The sequence below is a fragment of the Mastigoproctus giganteus genome, chromosome 12 (assembly GCF_048544385.1).
Source record: "Mastigoproctus giganteus isolate SK-2022 chromosome 12, ASM4854438v1, whole genome shotgun sequence".
Taxonomy (NCBI): Eukaryota; Metazoa; Arthropoda; class Arachnida; order Uropygi; family Thelyphonidae; genus Mastigoproctus; species Mastigoproctus giganteus.
The window spans coordinates 50,503,143-50,519,943 of record NC_143586.1 but is presented as its reverse complement, the minus strand read 5'-3'; the positions used below and the strand labels follow the sequence as shown (position 1 = coordinate 50,519,943).

General features: G+C 33.7%; 1 protein-coding gene across 1 annotated transcript in view; it reads right to left on the bottom strand.

The window, feature by feature from the left end:
- Atg2 (Autophagy-related 2) overlaps nucleotides 1-16,801 on the bottom strand; it is a 359,564-nt gene that overhangs the window by 309,067 nt on the left and 33,696 nt on the right. The window contains exons 4-5 of the mRNA XM_090386633.1: nucleotides 14,714-14,816; nucleotides 3,404-3,596 (exon numbers count right to left, since the gene is read on the bottom strand). Coding sequence (XP_090242759.1) covers nucleotides 3,404-3,596; nucleotides 14,714-14,816 — 296 coding nt within the window. The remainder of the gene's footprint in view (nucleotides 1-3,403; nucleotides 3,597-14,713; nucleotides 14,817-16,801) is intronic.

Here is a 16,801-nt window from a genome sequence, read left to right as displayed (position 1 = left end):
AGTAATAGTCTATGGAGGCATATTCATAGCCTCCACTGACTTACATTAGAGCAACTTTCATCAGCTTCCATTCTCTGAATAATTTTCCAATCTAATTTTCCATATTACTTTCCAATGTGATAGACCGATGTGCCTTTTTCACGCTTTCATTTGCACTAGGATTCATTGAACTTCTTTTACCAGACAGTCTCTTTATTCTATTTAAAAACATGCTAGCATAATAAATTTCCAACACATGTAAATGGCGTAAACAACAACCAACTGAATGCTTCACCACATGAACCTTTACCACCCACATCCACAAGTGGCTACTTTGAGGACGGGAAGCTTCCTCATCTCTGATTGGCTATGCTACGGTGCACTAATCGCTGATTGGTTCAGATTGTTCTTGATATGTAAACAGTGCATGATACATAGTACAGTACGATGCTAATAAACTCTGTCTGATGATTTTAAACTTCAATTTATAAAAAAAATTGAAAAATAATTTTTCAAAATTGCAAAAAAAATAATAATAAAAATGGCCTTGTGGTTAGTGCCAGCTCTATTGCAAATCAGCACAAAATGGGGATTACCTATATATAGCAATCTCAACCACCACATTTCCATTCCCCCCACTCTTTTCTCCAGACCTAACTCAAGGGTAGACAACACCATAAAAGCAACACAGAAAAACCAGGCTTATCACAAGACAAGTTAACAGCAATCTCTTCAAAATGGCACTCTCCCAAGCAGAGACCGCCTTCATAGCATCTAGCAGCCCTCAAGATAACAACTCAGTTCCTGTCACCATAGCTGAAAGAATTTATATAGGCAAGTCAAATTCATTCACTAGCTATTCTGCAACACATTCAAGCAACAATTCCACACATTTCCATCAAAAATTTCAGTACAATTACGGACAGAAAGTACAGGGAATGAAACAGAAGGCAGTCAGAAAGTGAGCATGACGACTATAGAAATTCTCAACTATAACAGTCAAGCTGCCTCCCTTCAGACAGTTCCATGGAAATCTCAGAGGCTAGCAGCTAGAATTTACAATTCCTTTAATAAGAAAGATGTAACATCTACCAATCAATGTGCAGGACCACAGGCCATCTCTAACAAACGGCTGTAGGAATGGGCTATGGTTCTGTAATTCAGCTGAGTAATAAAGGCCACATTTTTTTTAAGTCCTAATTATAATATTTTCTTGTGTTATCCTACGGTGATATGATAGTCTTTAAGCAATGAGGAAAGCTGATCTATACAATGGAAATGTTTGCACTGGAAATGTCTAATATAAATTATATTAGACCAAAAAACTTATTTTTATTAAAATTTTATATAAGTTAGATAAAAGATAAGTTATATGAGAGAGAGAGAAAATCTTTGATTGCACCACCTTCAATTGTGACAGTTACATGATGGGATAGTGTTGCAATGTCCCTTCATGGCCAAAAGTTAACACTTATACAGATGATAACAATCAGATATATTACAGATATAAATTGCCATTAAGTGATATAGGACATTTAAATGAAATAACTTCAAATGACATAAGACATTAGTAAGATGATACAATGACTTCAATAATGGCATCATAAAATATTAAGATGCCATGAAAATGACATTAAATAAAATTATATTAAATAAATACTGGTGTAACTTAACATTTAAATTAAATTAACAAAATGACACTTGAAAGTCCCAATTCGTGTGTTCACAGCATGTGGGAGAGAACAGCATGAACAAAGTTAGTTGATGCACATACCACTGGCTCCTTCCCCAGTATGCTCAGTAATTAACCAGAGCCATTAAAGTGACAAATGCAGGGCATGTTGGCTTGGATGCAATAAAGAGAAGGCTTTTCATTTTGCAGACTGTATGGACCTTCGTTAGCTATTCCTTACTGGAGGGAGCCTGGGGTGAATTTCAATGTGACTAGATGGTTTCAAAGATGCTCTGCCTATGCTGAGTGATTGGAGGGCATGGGATGTGTGGGACTCAGAATCCTGTGCCTATAGTATCGGTTAACAGCCAATTTCTGTAAGTCTGCATTGATGTCCTGGATTCGTCCGAGCATCTGGTAGGGTATGAAGCAATCTGATATTAAATCTTATCTCCCTTGAACAGTCTTTCTGCACCCTTACATTATTTCTGTTTTCGTTAAATTACATTTGTGAACCTGTCATTCCTATTCCAGACTATTTTAATTTAACTTAAATTATTTTCATAATACTATTCTTAATTCGTTTATGAATGTATTATAAACATTATTTCAATTTATTTCCATTTTAATTTTACATTCACATTTATGTTACATTACTGTGTATCCTATAGCATCATCCAAAATCTCAATCATAGGCAACTTTAGGTTACCAACTGAAATCTCAGAACTTTGATGGAGGTGATGAACCAAAGAATATTAATAGAACACAAATTTCTGAAAAATTCTTCACTTTATGACAACACTGTCTGTAAAATTTTGCACTTTATGACAATGTACTTTTGTTATCACTGGTGATGAAAGCTGATGCTTTCAATGACTGTTCAACAAAATAAGAGTCAAGAGCAAATGAGAACCCTATAACCTCCCTCAAAATGCATTTGTGCTCAAAAGTTAAAAATGAAATACCCAGTGACTGCTTTTTTAAATACAAAAGGGTTTGTGCATGAAGAGTATCCCTGCAGGTATAACTGTTAATCAAGGCTTTTATGTGACTGTTTTACAGCACTTATGAATATTCATTGCTGATGTCCAGAAATGTGCGAATCCAAAAATTGGTCCCTCTTGCATGATAGCATGAACCAAGCACTGTCTATTGAATAGTTTTAGGCACAAGTCACTATCTTAACTAATCCTATCATATTTATTGTCATGAAAAATGTAACAATGCCACTGCCATGAAGATGTTCCACACACTGAAGCAGCTGTGACAGTGTATAAACAATGTTTCCCGAAAATGACTTCCAAAAGTTGCTTCAACAACCCCCAGCAACACTGGCAATTTGTACTGACAGATTTTTTTTTTCATGATTTCTTTTAAGATTAGTCCCAGAATATATATATATTTTTTTTATCATGTGGAACTACCATATTTAATTATATTATATAGTTAATAATTACATGTAATATCCTTTCCAAAACTAAATTTCATTAACTTGCAACCTCAATCTTTTGTTAGATTTAAAAAAAAAAAAAAATTCCAAGTTACCCAGAAAGAGAAAGAAGTAGAAAGGAACCACCAAGAAAGAGAAGAATGATGATATCCAGCTCAGGACTCAGGGTGTGCCAAGCCCATACTCACCAGATGTAAGCCCCTGGGTGGATATTACTAGGTTAGTCCTGTAATTAACTAAATTTTCATATATGGACAATTTTTTTCTACAAAAAGGAATATTAGAAGATAATGCTACTCACCTTTGATGGAGGTGATGAACTAGTAGATACAGACCGCGCAAAAGTGCGGGAAGAATGTGGAAATTCCTCAGCATAAAAACTTGTTTCTCTTAAAAGTATTTTCTTTGTTGAGAATGCTGCAGGTTCATATATATTCTTTTTATTTAGTACACTTTCGGTATCCTCAACACCAGCTTCATCAAAAAAGTCAATTCTACAATAAAAATAAACAGACATATTTCAGGATCAAAAACTATAATGCAATTTATATAGCATTTTATTTTCATACATGGACAATGTTTTTTCTACAAAACGGAATATTAGAAGATAATGTTACTCACTTCTGATGGAGGTGATGAACTATTAGATACAGACCGCGTAAAGTGCATTTATTATACTTTTTTTTTTCTACACTAAAGTAGAAACAATTAACATATATTTACTTTTGTTTTTTTTCCTCTTCTATCTATTCTTAATTAGGGAGGAATAAAATCCAAGTGCACCAAAGTGCATGTAGTCACTAACCAACTGGTGGCATCAAGACTCAGTGGTCAGGTCTAGTAATGGTGGGAGAGATAAGCTGAGCAAATGTCTCTCAACTGCTGAACAAAAGCAAAAAACTCCTGAAGCTTCAAAAAAGTTGAACCTAACTTGACTAAATATGGTAAAGTGGGCAGATCTAATATAGTTGGAGAAGGACGTTACATGGTGGTTTTAGGTCATTATAAAAATCAAGTTTTCTATAATGACCGATAGTTGCTACTCTGCCCATCTGCTGAAATTTTCGAAGTTTATATCATTGCGATAATCAGTCTTTTTATTCGATTTAAACATTAAAAGGGCATTGTGTTGAAAAAACCATCACTTCCATCCGCACGTACCATTATAAGTCAAGCATTCTGCAATTGGAAATTCAATTGCACACTCATCAGCTTAAGTTTGGAAGCATTAAGAAGTTTTCTAATGGTTAGCCTTATTTTTTTTTTGTATGGCATAAAATTTGTGAATTTTTCTATGAACGGCACAGGTCAAAATCATCTTCCCCCCCCCCTACACTTACTTTTCCGCATTGTAATTAACAAATCATGCCATTTCACTCATTGCTACAACACTTGCTTTACCACTGAGATGCACAGTAGACTTGAGAAATTAACCATTTTTCCAGATTAACTTGGTCTTTTAATACTAAAATATCAGCATTACACCTGTGAGGTATAACACGCCTGCATGAATTATTGATCGAAGATAAAAATCTGATTTTCTATACCTTCTTAAATATACACACATTTTTACTTTACATGGTTTTTGAAATTATTTTTTTTTTATCATTTTTCCACAGCATTAGTATATCCAGCAGGTGCAGCCCCACACATTTGTTCATCTACTTTTAACTTGTAGTAATGTGAACTTATAGAAACACAGGAACATAACTGCACTGACACCATGATGCTTGGAATTGTTTGTTTGTTTATTTTTAAAACTCCCCATGACCTGACAATTATCAACATTTCTAATGTTCATAAATTATATATTTCTGAAAAAAAGAAAGATCCATTTGAAAGGTTCTTAGTTACTTCTGAATAATAAAACGGAAACACTCAGAATTGAGAGAGTGTGTTATTAATGTTCAAATTTCATGCACAATGCTGCACCAGATTTGAAATAAATTTTGAAAATGGATGTGAATAAGTACCTAATATATATATATAATAAATAAATTCCTATTTTTTTAAACTGGAAAAATGGAAGAGGCTAATAGCTTCATCTTTGTATTTTATACAGTGGATTCTGGTTATTTGGAACACAGGTTATTTTGGGCAGTAATTTATTTGGCTCAAATCTTAGAGAACAGAACCAAATCAAGAAAATTGCCAGGATTTTCTTCACTTAATTGGGGACAACATGCCGTTTAATCCGGCAGGAGAATGCAGTACTCAAAATTACCCTACTATTGTCTCCACGTGGTCCGGTTGGATTTCTGAAGGTGACAGCCATAAAACAATTATCAGTTTCCGGTTTATTGGGGGTTTACTGTTAGTGCAATCTATCATAAACGGCCAGTAAACTCAATCTCATTGAATTTGCAATAATACTGACAGCTGGAATTGTCCTCCCCCGAAAATGTTACCACCTTGTCGTGGTGGGGAGGCTTGAGTATCCCGATGACCCAGAGAGCTATGCTGGTAGTAGCTAGACTACTGGTAGGGCCACCCTAGTCAGACAGGTCAAAGGGTAGGGATCAGACGAAGAGTAACATACTGGTCCTCCAGGTTGGGGGTTGTGCGGGAGGCTGGTTCCCTACCCATGTAAAAAAAAAAATTAACTCAAAGCTCAAAGAGGAAAACTGGACGGACAAAGGGACGAGACTGACTATGAAAGGGAAACGAAAAGGAATAACGGACATTTTAAATATTGTAACATGGAACATAAAGAGGAGGATTAGGATATAAAGAAGAAGTTGAACTACTTAAACACTTAAAACAGAAGAAAGTAAATATAGCAGTCATAACAGACACAAAGAAAAAATTAAAAAGGTACAAAAGATTATGATTCTTATACAAAGATATACAGTGGAGTAGATAAGAAGGAAAGAGCCAGTGAAGGAGTAGCAATATTAACAGATTGGAAATGGAAAACCAAAATACAGAGCTACACATTTATAAATAATATAATAATAACAGTACGATTTAAATTAGACAGATTATTTATGTATAATTGGAATTTATGCTCCAGAAGATGGAAAAGAGAAAGAAACGAATAAATTTTATTTAGAGTTACAAAAAGAACTAGAAGAGAATGTAAAAAAGGACCATGTAGTTATTTTGAGAGATTATAATGCTTGGGTAGGGAATAAGCCAATAAAAATTATGGGATGTTATGGAGAAAATAAAGTAAATGGAAATAAATTAAGAGATTTTGCAACATTTAATAATTTAAAGATAACAAATACATTTTTTAGAAAACCGTGATATACAAAAATATACATGGTCAACAAGAGGTACACAATCAATAGACTAAATAGTAATAGTAAATCAAAAATTAGCAAAACAATGTCAAGATACTAAGATGTTTAGAGCATATGATATTAATTCAGATAATTTTTTAGTGGCTTCAAAAATGGAGTTATGGGCTAATTAAACAGAGGTAGGAGGGGTTAGGTTACAAAGTATATCTACTTCAAGGAGACACTATACAAAATTTATGTGAAAAAAAGGCTTAAAGACGAAATAAGTAAAACATCGGAGAGAGAACAAATAGAAGAATGGAATAATATACGAAATATAATTCAAAAGATATCAAGAGACACTAGGACAATTTAGGAAAAACTATAAGAAGAAGGGGGTAAAGATACAGAAAGAAGAAATAGCTAAAGCAGTACAAGACAAACAAGATAAATATCTTAAATATATACAAAACAGGACAAGAGAGAATAAATAAATATATAAACAAGAATGTAATAAAACTAAAAGATATAATAAGGAAGGCTAAAGCAGAGTCATGGGATAGATTTATAAGTACAATAGAACATGTTCATGGAAGACAAAATTTGGCATATAAATTGATGAAACACGTGAATAGTACAGAGACAGACACTTCAAGAATAAATATAATAAAGGAAGAACAATGGAAAAAACATTATGAATAATTGTGGAATGACACAACATATCAAATAGAAGAGGTACAGTGAGACCCAGTTAGTGACAGATCTGATAATGAAGGAAGAATTGGAAAAGGCATTGAAAGCTACAAAAAATAGGAAAGCAGTGGGAATGGATGGCATAAATGCAGAACTGATCAAGTATGGAGGAAGTTTTTTAAAAGATGGGATACTAAATTTATTTAATAAATGTTGGGAACAATATAAAATACCAGAGGAATGGAAGATAGCAAAAATTATTTCAATATTTAAAAAAGGAAATAGAAATGATAAAGAATTTTAGAGGGATTAGCATACTAAATACAGTATATAAAAATGTATAGCAAAATAATAAATAATAGAATTAAAATTATCTCTGATGAAATATTAATAGAAGAACAGGCAGGATTCAGAAAAAGAAGATGTACAGATAATATATTTATATTAAAACAAATAGAAAAAAAGAAAAGAGTTTAATTTAGAAACGCATTTAGCATTTAAAGATTATGAAAAAAGCATTTGATCGAGTAAACAGACGAAAACTATGGGACATATTAAGTAATAAAGGATACCCAAAGCATCTTACAAAAATAATAGACTTTATATCAAGGAACAAAAATAGTAAAAAGATACAGGTAACAAATTAACAGAAGAAAGTATAATAAATCAAGGAGTTAGATAGGGATGTAGCTTGTCATCAACGTTGTTTAACATATATATGGAGGATATGATATGTAAATGGAAAGAAGAAATTAATACAGGCAGTGCTTTTTTTTTGTAAAAAAAAGCAAAAAAAATTATATATATATATATATATATATATATATATATATATATAGGTGCTGGTACTCATTCTTTGCTATCAGGGAAAATTTTAAATTAAAAGGATATGAAAAGTACACTGAAAAGTTTTTTTCCCTGACATTGTTACTTTAGTAGTAATGTTTTTAGAATAAGAACAACAAATTAAGTGTATTAACACAGTTTATTAAGCATAAATTTATTATTCAAGTACACTGTTATTTGCAGATGATCAAGTAATTATTCAAGATAGTGAAGATAATTTACAAAGAGCAGTATTTAAATTAAACCAAATAACAAGAATATAAAGTTAAAATATCAACAATGAAAACTAGAATAATGGCTTTTAAGGGGAAAAATACAGTGAGAACAAAAAGTTATGGACAAAAGATTAGAGCAAGTAAAACATTTTAAATATCTAGGATGTGATATAACATATGATGTCGAAGAAGATATGAACCAGAAATGGGCGAAATTTCAAAATATGTGGAACAATAAAAAGAACTCTGGCTAAGAAAACAAGGAAAGAAACACAATTGAAATTTTACAAAGTAATGGTAATATCAACACTTCTTTAAAGTTCTAAAACATGAATACCGAAACAAAGAGACATAAATAGAATACAAGCTGCAGAAATGAAATTAAGATATGTTAAAGGATGTACAAAATTAGATAAAATACCAAATGTAAATATTAGAAAGGAATTAAAGATTTACTCAATTAATGAAAAAATTATAGAATATAGACAAAGATGGAAAGAACATGTAGAAAGAATGGAAGATAGATTCCCTAAATTAGCTTACACATATAAAGCAAAAGGAAAAAGAGACAGAGGAAGACCGAAGAAAAGATGGGCAGACCTCTGAGATCAGAACAGGCAGATTGCCTAATCTGTGAAGGAAGACAAAACAAGACAAGCTGGAATTGTGGGTTTTTACATTATTATGATGAAATGCATTTCCCCTTCCATGAAATCTTCAAATCATATAAAAAAAATAAATTTTCAGAATCTTCTTTTCATTTCTATTTTTTAAGCTTCTTAACTTGCACATATTGTGTTAGCTGCAATTTGTGCATGCCGTGTTCTCTATTATTGATTGCTTATCTTTTTACTGTATTAAATTTTAACCCCCCCCCCCCCACACACACACAAAATGCCAGTGAACATAAATATCAAAGTTAGTACATACGTATTAAGCTATGCACGTAAGAGTAAATTTATTTTTACTTTTATTTTGCTAATGCTAACCTGCGGAAAATATTTTTCAGATTTTCAAGTATCATTTAATATTTTAACTGATAAGGTAATAAAGTGTAAATTTGCTTAATATATATACTTTTATAGCCTGTAGATAATATTCCTCCTATTTTTGCCTATTAGAATCTTTGTTTAAAAGAATTAAAATTCAATTCACAAACGTGATCACAATGACCAGTGCTAACAGCATATCTTATAGTGAATAGTACTTTACTATGGATGCCTCCGTAGCCAAATGGGCAGGAGCGGCAGTGCATAGCACACGCTTCTTGATTAGACCAGGGTTCGAGCCCGTGACCAAATACGGAGGATGCGGAAAGGTCAGGGAATGACCAATGCATATTCCTGGAGCAATATGGTCTTAGTTACTAATGCTCATAAAAACCAAATAACAACAACAACTTTACTATGGAGAGTCCATCATAATGTGATTTGATCGTACAAATTGGGGCAGCTTATTAATCTGGGCAAAATGTACTAGTCCCGATGTGTCCCAAATAACCGGAAACCACTGTACCTATAATTTCTTTTTTTTACTTATCAGAATTAAATTCCAAATAGCAATCACGGTATTTTAAGAATTCTATAAAACTCATATTATCAGAATTATAAATAAAAAAATGTATACATATGCGTGCATGCACACATAGATGTATATATTTTTTGTTTTTTTTTAAATAAAGGTGTAAAGAGCATTTTTAAATATTTAATTTTTTATTAAAAAATTAATAAAAATAAGAACTGCAATCTATTAAAAAAAAAAGCAGAAATATTGATATAATACAATGAATTCAAAAAACTCACTTTTTCAGAAATTAAAAGAAAGTTTACATCTGACAGGTGTAGAACCAAATTCTTTGTTATAAATGCAGGTAACACCACTGCAGAGTTAATATAATTTGCTAAATTAAACAACTTCATGAGCATAATGGTCTACCCAAAACTGATTTTGGTATTTCAGCATTTTCTGTACACAACATACTGTAGCAGACAAAAACTTATATTCAAAATTCAAACAGAAAGTAAATAAACATTCTCTCCCCACTTTAGTGATTTCTTTTATATATAAGCCATGGCACCAGAGCTCTTTTCAAAGAGGTGAATCTTAGGACCTATAGTACTTAGCACCGTGCATGGGTTGAAGGCTGAGAAGATAGAAGGTAAATTTTGACAATTACACTTGAATTTCTGTGGATTGCAATTTTCTGGAAATAATATGAGTGAAGGCTGTTCCAGAGAACAGAAGTAGAAATGGTAAATGAGGAAGAGGAAATGGAAGTTAGGCTTAGGCTGATACTAACTGGTTAGCACATGTTTGAACGAGAAATGGGGAATAACAGATGCCAATTTGGAAGTATCTATACGGCAGAAACTGCGCATCTGAGACAGGAGAGATTTGGTAAGAGATGTCATTCATTAACTCTTTGGAATAGAGTCAAGGAGCTGAGAAAGATTTGGGGACACCACCCCCAGATGTGGAAATAATATTCCATGGTAGGGCAGATTTGAGATTCCTACAGATCAGGCTATAAGAAAAGTAACAGAAAAAAAAAAAGAAAAAGAAAATAGGTTTTTTTTTATGCAGGGGTAGGCAATATTGGCAATGTTCTTATGTCATAAGAAATCAGAAATCCTGACTTCTAAACATTGCCAATATTGCTTTTCACATATCTCTAAAAGGGAACTAATAATGACTTCCTTGACAAAAGCACATTGCCAATTTCACATCTCTATCAGGAAACATATCCCTGATAGAGAACACAATTTATACTGGAAATCACTGATCAGATGGAGGGTCGAGATAGTTTAAGAGTTGGCAGTTGATTGATCTCACCAGTACTTTGGAAAGAGTAGAGACAAACACAGTGGAATGATAACTGGGAGGGAGGGATTTTCACCCTTTTTAGGAACTAACTAGATATAAGCAAATTTACAAGCTGAAGGAAAATCAATAAAATAAGCAAAAGTAAAATACAACACAAGAGCAAGGTCAGTGGCACATGTTTTGAGAAAAGTGGAGAAATGGCATCAGGATCTGTAAAGGTCTTTACGTCAAGATTTCCCAAATTCTAATGTCTTTCTGTTGTAAGACCATGGGAGGCATAGAGCAGTTTATTAGGCATAGTAAGAGGCAATTTATCAAGACTGTCAATACAAGAATTAGAGAGAAGAAAAACAAAAAGCTAGTAAGTTGGCTTTATTTTTAACTGAGGACACAACTGAACCATCAGGTTGAATAACAGGACAGTGTAGAAGAACAGAAGTTGTGGCCAATAGCTTTAGTAAAAGACCAGAGTGCTTGCCCACCATTTCAAATTCTTGTTTAAAGGGTAGGAAAACTTGCTTCTTGTTAAGTTTTCTACTACTTTTCAAAATCAAGTTTGGACTGATTAATAACTGTTTTACAATTGCTGGAAGTTTAAGTAAAGACATAAAATGAAGCTGGAGATTTGGATAAAAGCCAAATGCAATATGCTACATTCTTAGCTTGGAAACCAAGGAAAGCCAAGATTCAGGAAGAGATTTTGGGTTGCAATGCAGAATAATATTGACAGGGTCACTTTGGGTTGGAATGCAGAATAATATTGACAGGGTCACTCAAGAGCTGGACTTGACAGAATAATTGACATTGTTTATTTGGATTTCAGCAAAGCATTTGACTCAATCCCACATGAGCGGTTACTCTATAAGCTGGAACAGGTTGGAATCACAGGGAAAATCCTTAGATGGATAGCTGGATGGCTTCAGGGCAGGAGGGAGAGGGTTGTGATAAATGGTTATTCCTCATACTGAGTTAATGTAAGAAGTGGGGTTCCCCAAAGATCAGTATTAGAACCACCATTGTTTTTGATTTCCATAAATGACATCAATGAAGGGATAGAAGGCATGATGTCTAAATTTGCAGATGTAAAGATTGGTAGAGTAGTTATTGATCGTGCCAAGCACAGAGCTTCTTCAGAGTGGCCTAGATAGACTTCAGGAATGGTCAGAAAAATGGCAGCTATGCTTTAATCCAGCAAAAGTATAAGGTATTGCACCTGGGGAACAATAACCCCAAAAAACTTATACACTGGGTGGAGTTGAACTAAAGCCGGTAGTGGAGGAAAGGGACTTGGGTATTACAATACGGTCAGGGATGAGTATTGTAGACTGGTTGCAAGGAAGGCCCATGGTATCTTATTGATGATTTATTGAACAATCACTAGTAGAGACAAGGATGTCATAATCCCATTATATAAGGCTATTGTTAGACCACACTTGGAATACTGTGTGGAAGTATGGAGACTGCACCTAAAGAAAGACATTGTTCTTCTTGAAAGGGTCCAAAGACGGGTAACTCGCCTGGTGAGATTGGCAAAAAGGCATCCATATGAGGAAAGAGAGTATATTGGAAACTAGGCACCTTAGAGGAGACTTGATAGAGGCGTTCAAGGCTCTGGAGAGGCATAAGTAAAATGAATGAGGACAAAATTTCAGTGTTATAAATGATTCTAGAACTAGAGGCCATAATGTCCAGTTACGGGGGGAGATGTTTAGACTGGACTGCAGAAAGTTTTATTTTAGCCAGAGAGTTTGTTTTTTTTAGGAGCATTAGCAACTAAAGCCATATTGCTCCGGGATATGCAATGGTCATTCCCTGACCTTTCCACATCCTCCGTATTTGGTGGTGACGGGCAGAGAGTTAGAAATTACTGGAACAAGTTACCTACACGGGTGGCAGAGGCTGAACATTTTGGGGAAATTCAAAAGGCCAGCTGGTTGTCCATTTCCTTCTCTCATTAATTATTATTTTTTTTATTTTCTTTTAATTTTCTTATTATTACTATTTTTATTCTTTTTATTTTATTTATTTTTAATTTTATTATGTATTTTTTTTTTTGGTTGGTGCAGCATAAGCCGTAGACTTCCTTGCACCATGTGGCCATTGCTAATAAAGGATTTCATACCTACAAGCACAATTTCACTGACACAATCTTAGCAAATATTTGGATCAGAAGATCTAAACTAGTAAAGCAACCATGGATTATCCCATTTTGCATTTTTGTAATGTTAAATGATATGAGGCTGAGAATGGTCATTGAAGAGAGGCTAGATTAGAGAAGAGACCATCACCAAGTTGTGAGGTGAGATGCCTGGAGGACCACTGACATTGACTATGTACTTTGAAGAGTTGCTGGTGAGAAAATGAGTGTTGGTGTGGTTAGGATTGTCTGGTATTCTTGTAGGTAAATGAACAAGTCACCTTGGCCAGCTGAGTAACCGTAAAATGTTCACCACTAAGTAAAATTAGTGCACTGTTAGCAAAGTTTAACTAGAGAAAATCAAGCTTCAAAAAAGTAATCAAAGAGTTACGTGATTGGTACAGTTGGGAGAAAAATAGTCAATGAATAATGAGAGAATGGGGCAGAGAAATTTTATGCAAGAGGAGATTCCAGATGAGGAAGTCTCTAACAAGGAATATCAAAGTATATATACACACCAGTACCACCTTTAGGAACAATTATGGCAACTCATTGTTGAGGTAACTGATGACAAAGAAATTAGATTCTGTCAGAAAAGTGGAGCTTGACAGATTGTAGGTGGATTGGAACCGAGACCACATATATTTGGGAAATGAATGAGTAAATTTAAAAATTTTCAGATTGGTTTGACTGGTTAGGGTGCATTCAGTAGATCAAGTAAAACAAGAGGGGTGGAGGTTCATTTTATGAATTAATGAAATTTTTGGATGGCATACACATGGCAAGATTATACCCAGCTTCTTGACAATGTGGCCCCAACAATTCTTCCCATATATACACTACTCACACTCCTTGCAGTCACTAGCTGGTGGAGTAGAGGCTGCAAGGTAATATACTACCTGATTGAATGACAGAGACAGACCACTATGTTTGATCACATAGCTTTCTCAGGCCAGCTAGCACCTGGCCTGTGAAAGAATTGCCTTATACAGTGGGATTATGATCTCCCTATCTCTACAAGCAACTGTTCAATAAATCAACAATATGACACCACACACTTTCCTTGCCACCTGCCTACACTGCTTGGAGAACTTCATCCATCCATATTGTATTTAGGGTTGCTATTCCCTAAGTAATATTTTGCTGTATCAAAATGTTTTGATGCAGCAAAGCTGTCACTTTTCTGACCATCACGGAAGTCTGAAGAAGCAATTCAGTCCTATCATTTAACTCCATCAATGTTGTCAACATCTGCAAATTTTAACATCACACTATAGTAGGAATCAACTCCTTTGACCTGTAGAGGTCATTTTTACCAACCCTCACTACTCCTGTGTGTAAAGTAAAAATATCTTTTACCTTGCCTCCCCTTTGTATGTAGGATACATATCAAAAAGGTATGTATTTTACCTAGCCACCGCTTTGTATATATTACAAAGAAATGGTTAAGAGAACAATTAGCAAAGGAGTAAACAGCTTAAATGGAAGTATTATGTAGAAGGTAGAGGGAGGTTGGGGAATACAATGGTCTTGCAGGCCAAAAGAGTTATTCTCTGCTATAACGTTGAAATATCACATTTTTATAATTGATATTAAATTTGATCAATTTAAATTTATAAAAGAAAAGACATGCAATTTAATTAAAATTGAACTTCAGTTACTTTTATACTTACTGCTTTATATGCATTTCTAGGGCAACTCCAGATTTTGCATCCCTTGGTAAATGTTCTATGCGAATAATTGTATCAAAACACCTCACTCTTATCTTGCAGAGTACTGAATTGGGAGAAAATTTTTAAATTGAAAAATAATTTAAATTTAGTTTTACAATTTTAAAATTACACAGAAAACTAATGCACTTTTACCACAAGGGTGCAGTAATTTTCTTATTAATTTTAATACAGAATTTCTGGATAATTATATTAAATAAATCTGAATTAACTTTATTTTCTCAAAAGTTGGCCTTTACTCCTAATGAGAACACCACATCACAGATATCCTAAATATCTAAGATAATGATGTTGATACGAATGGTCAATATACAAAATAAAGAAAAGAATATAGAATGAGTACATCAAGTGGCAGATTGTAGAGAAGTTGCAGAAAGACAGTGAGTATAAATGGTTAAGTGGAATAAAAAAAAATTATGGCAATACAGGTGGAAGGACAGAAGACGTGAGAAAATATGGAAGAATGTATTTCTCAGCAAGAAGGGCTGAAATTATCTAAGAAAGCAACCATAATGTGTTACACAAGAGAGAATAGAAATTAACTCATATTTGGCAGCTCAACTGATAGTAACCAGTAACCAAAATGAACTGCCAATTTAAATTGCAAACTGACTGATGCTGTTAAGGAGATTTTTTTTTTAATCTTATGGAATGAGCACATGAGGAATGGAAAGCCTAAGAGAATAACATTACAAGAACACCACAAATAGGATTTAATATACTGGCAGTCAGAGATAGACTTGATCTAAATTCAGAAATGTGATTAAAACAGATGCTTGGTTAGACTGTTTTTGGCAAGTATAACTCAGTACATCAATGTCTGTAAATTAGCATTTGTTCTAAAACTATTCTTTTGGCAAGACAAAATACCCAAGGAAACAATACACTTCTGTATGAAACCAGCAAACTCAGCCCAAATTGAAAAGGCATGACTGAAAAATAAACTGAATGAAGATATCTGTCCCTGGTTTGATCAAAGGTGAACCTGAGACGAAGTTGGAGTATATATCTAGAGAGCAATGGCTTCCAAAACCAGTTAGTTAATGTACACAAGGCATTAAATTTCAGGTATATTAAATCTTTTTTTTTTTTTTTATCTTAAATTAAATGAATTTTTTCTTCTTTTTCTGTGATGTTTATAAAAATATCACAGAACTACAGTTTATAGTTTTACATTCTAAGCTTAGCTGTTTAGAATAATTCCAATTGAATAATATTTATTACTATACTATATACTATTCCCACATACTATTTTTTTTTTTTTTTTTTTTTTTTTTTTATGAAAACCCGAAACGAGAGGTATTAGAACCTATAGTACTTAGTACTGTGCTTGAGTTGGAGGCTGAGAAGATGAAAGACAATATTTGTTGAAATTAGACTTGAACTTCTGTAGACTGTAATTTTAAGGAAATACGTATGAAGGAAGGCTGTTCCCAAAAACGGCAGTTGAATGAATAAACGATGAAGATGAAAAGTTGGTTCTGTGAGTTTGAAGTTGGACAGTAAATGGATGTTGGCTGGTGGCGGCATGTGTTCAGACTGATTTGAAAGAGTGGGAATTATAGAAGCCAATTCAGAAGAATTGTGCCCATGGAAGTATCTGTAGAAAAGGCATGCAGCAAAAACAGTATGTCTATGAGACAGCGAGGGGAGGGATTCTGTTAGAGATTAGTTATTAATTAACCTAACTGCCCTCTTCTGAATGGAATCTAGAAGCCTGAGAGAGAGGTTTTGAGGGCACTGACCCAGATGTGGGAAGAATATTCCATGGTAGGGCAGATTTGCGATTTGTACAGAGTGAACAGCTGTTTGGAAGAAAAGTAATGGCGAGAAAAAAGAGAATGCACAGGAAACAATATTTGTAATGTGCTTGTGCCAAGAGAGATTAGAAATCAGGGTAATCCCAAAAGAGATATCATTTTGCCTAGAAATCTGAGTGTCACCAAAGATAAGCATAGGAGAAAAAGAATCCTTTTTGCGAGATAAGACAAGACTGAGCTTTAGAAAGATTGAAATCAACTAAGTTGTCTT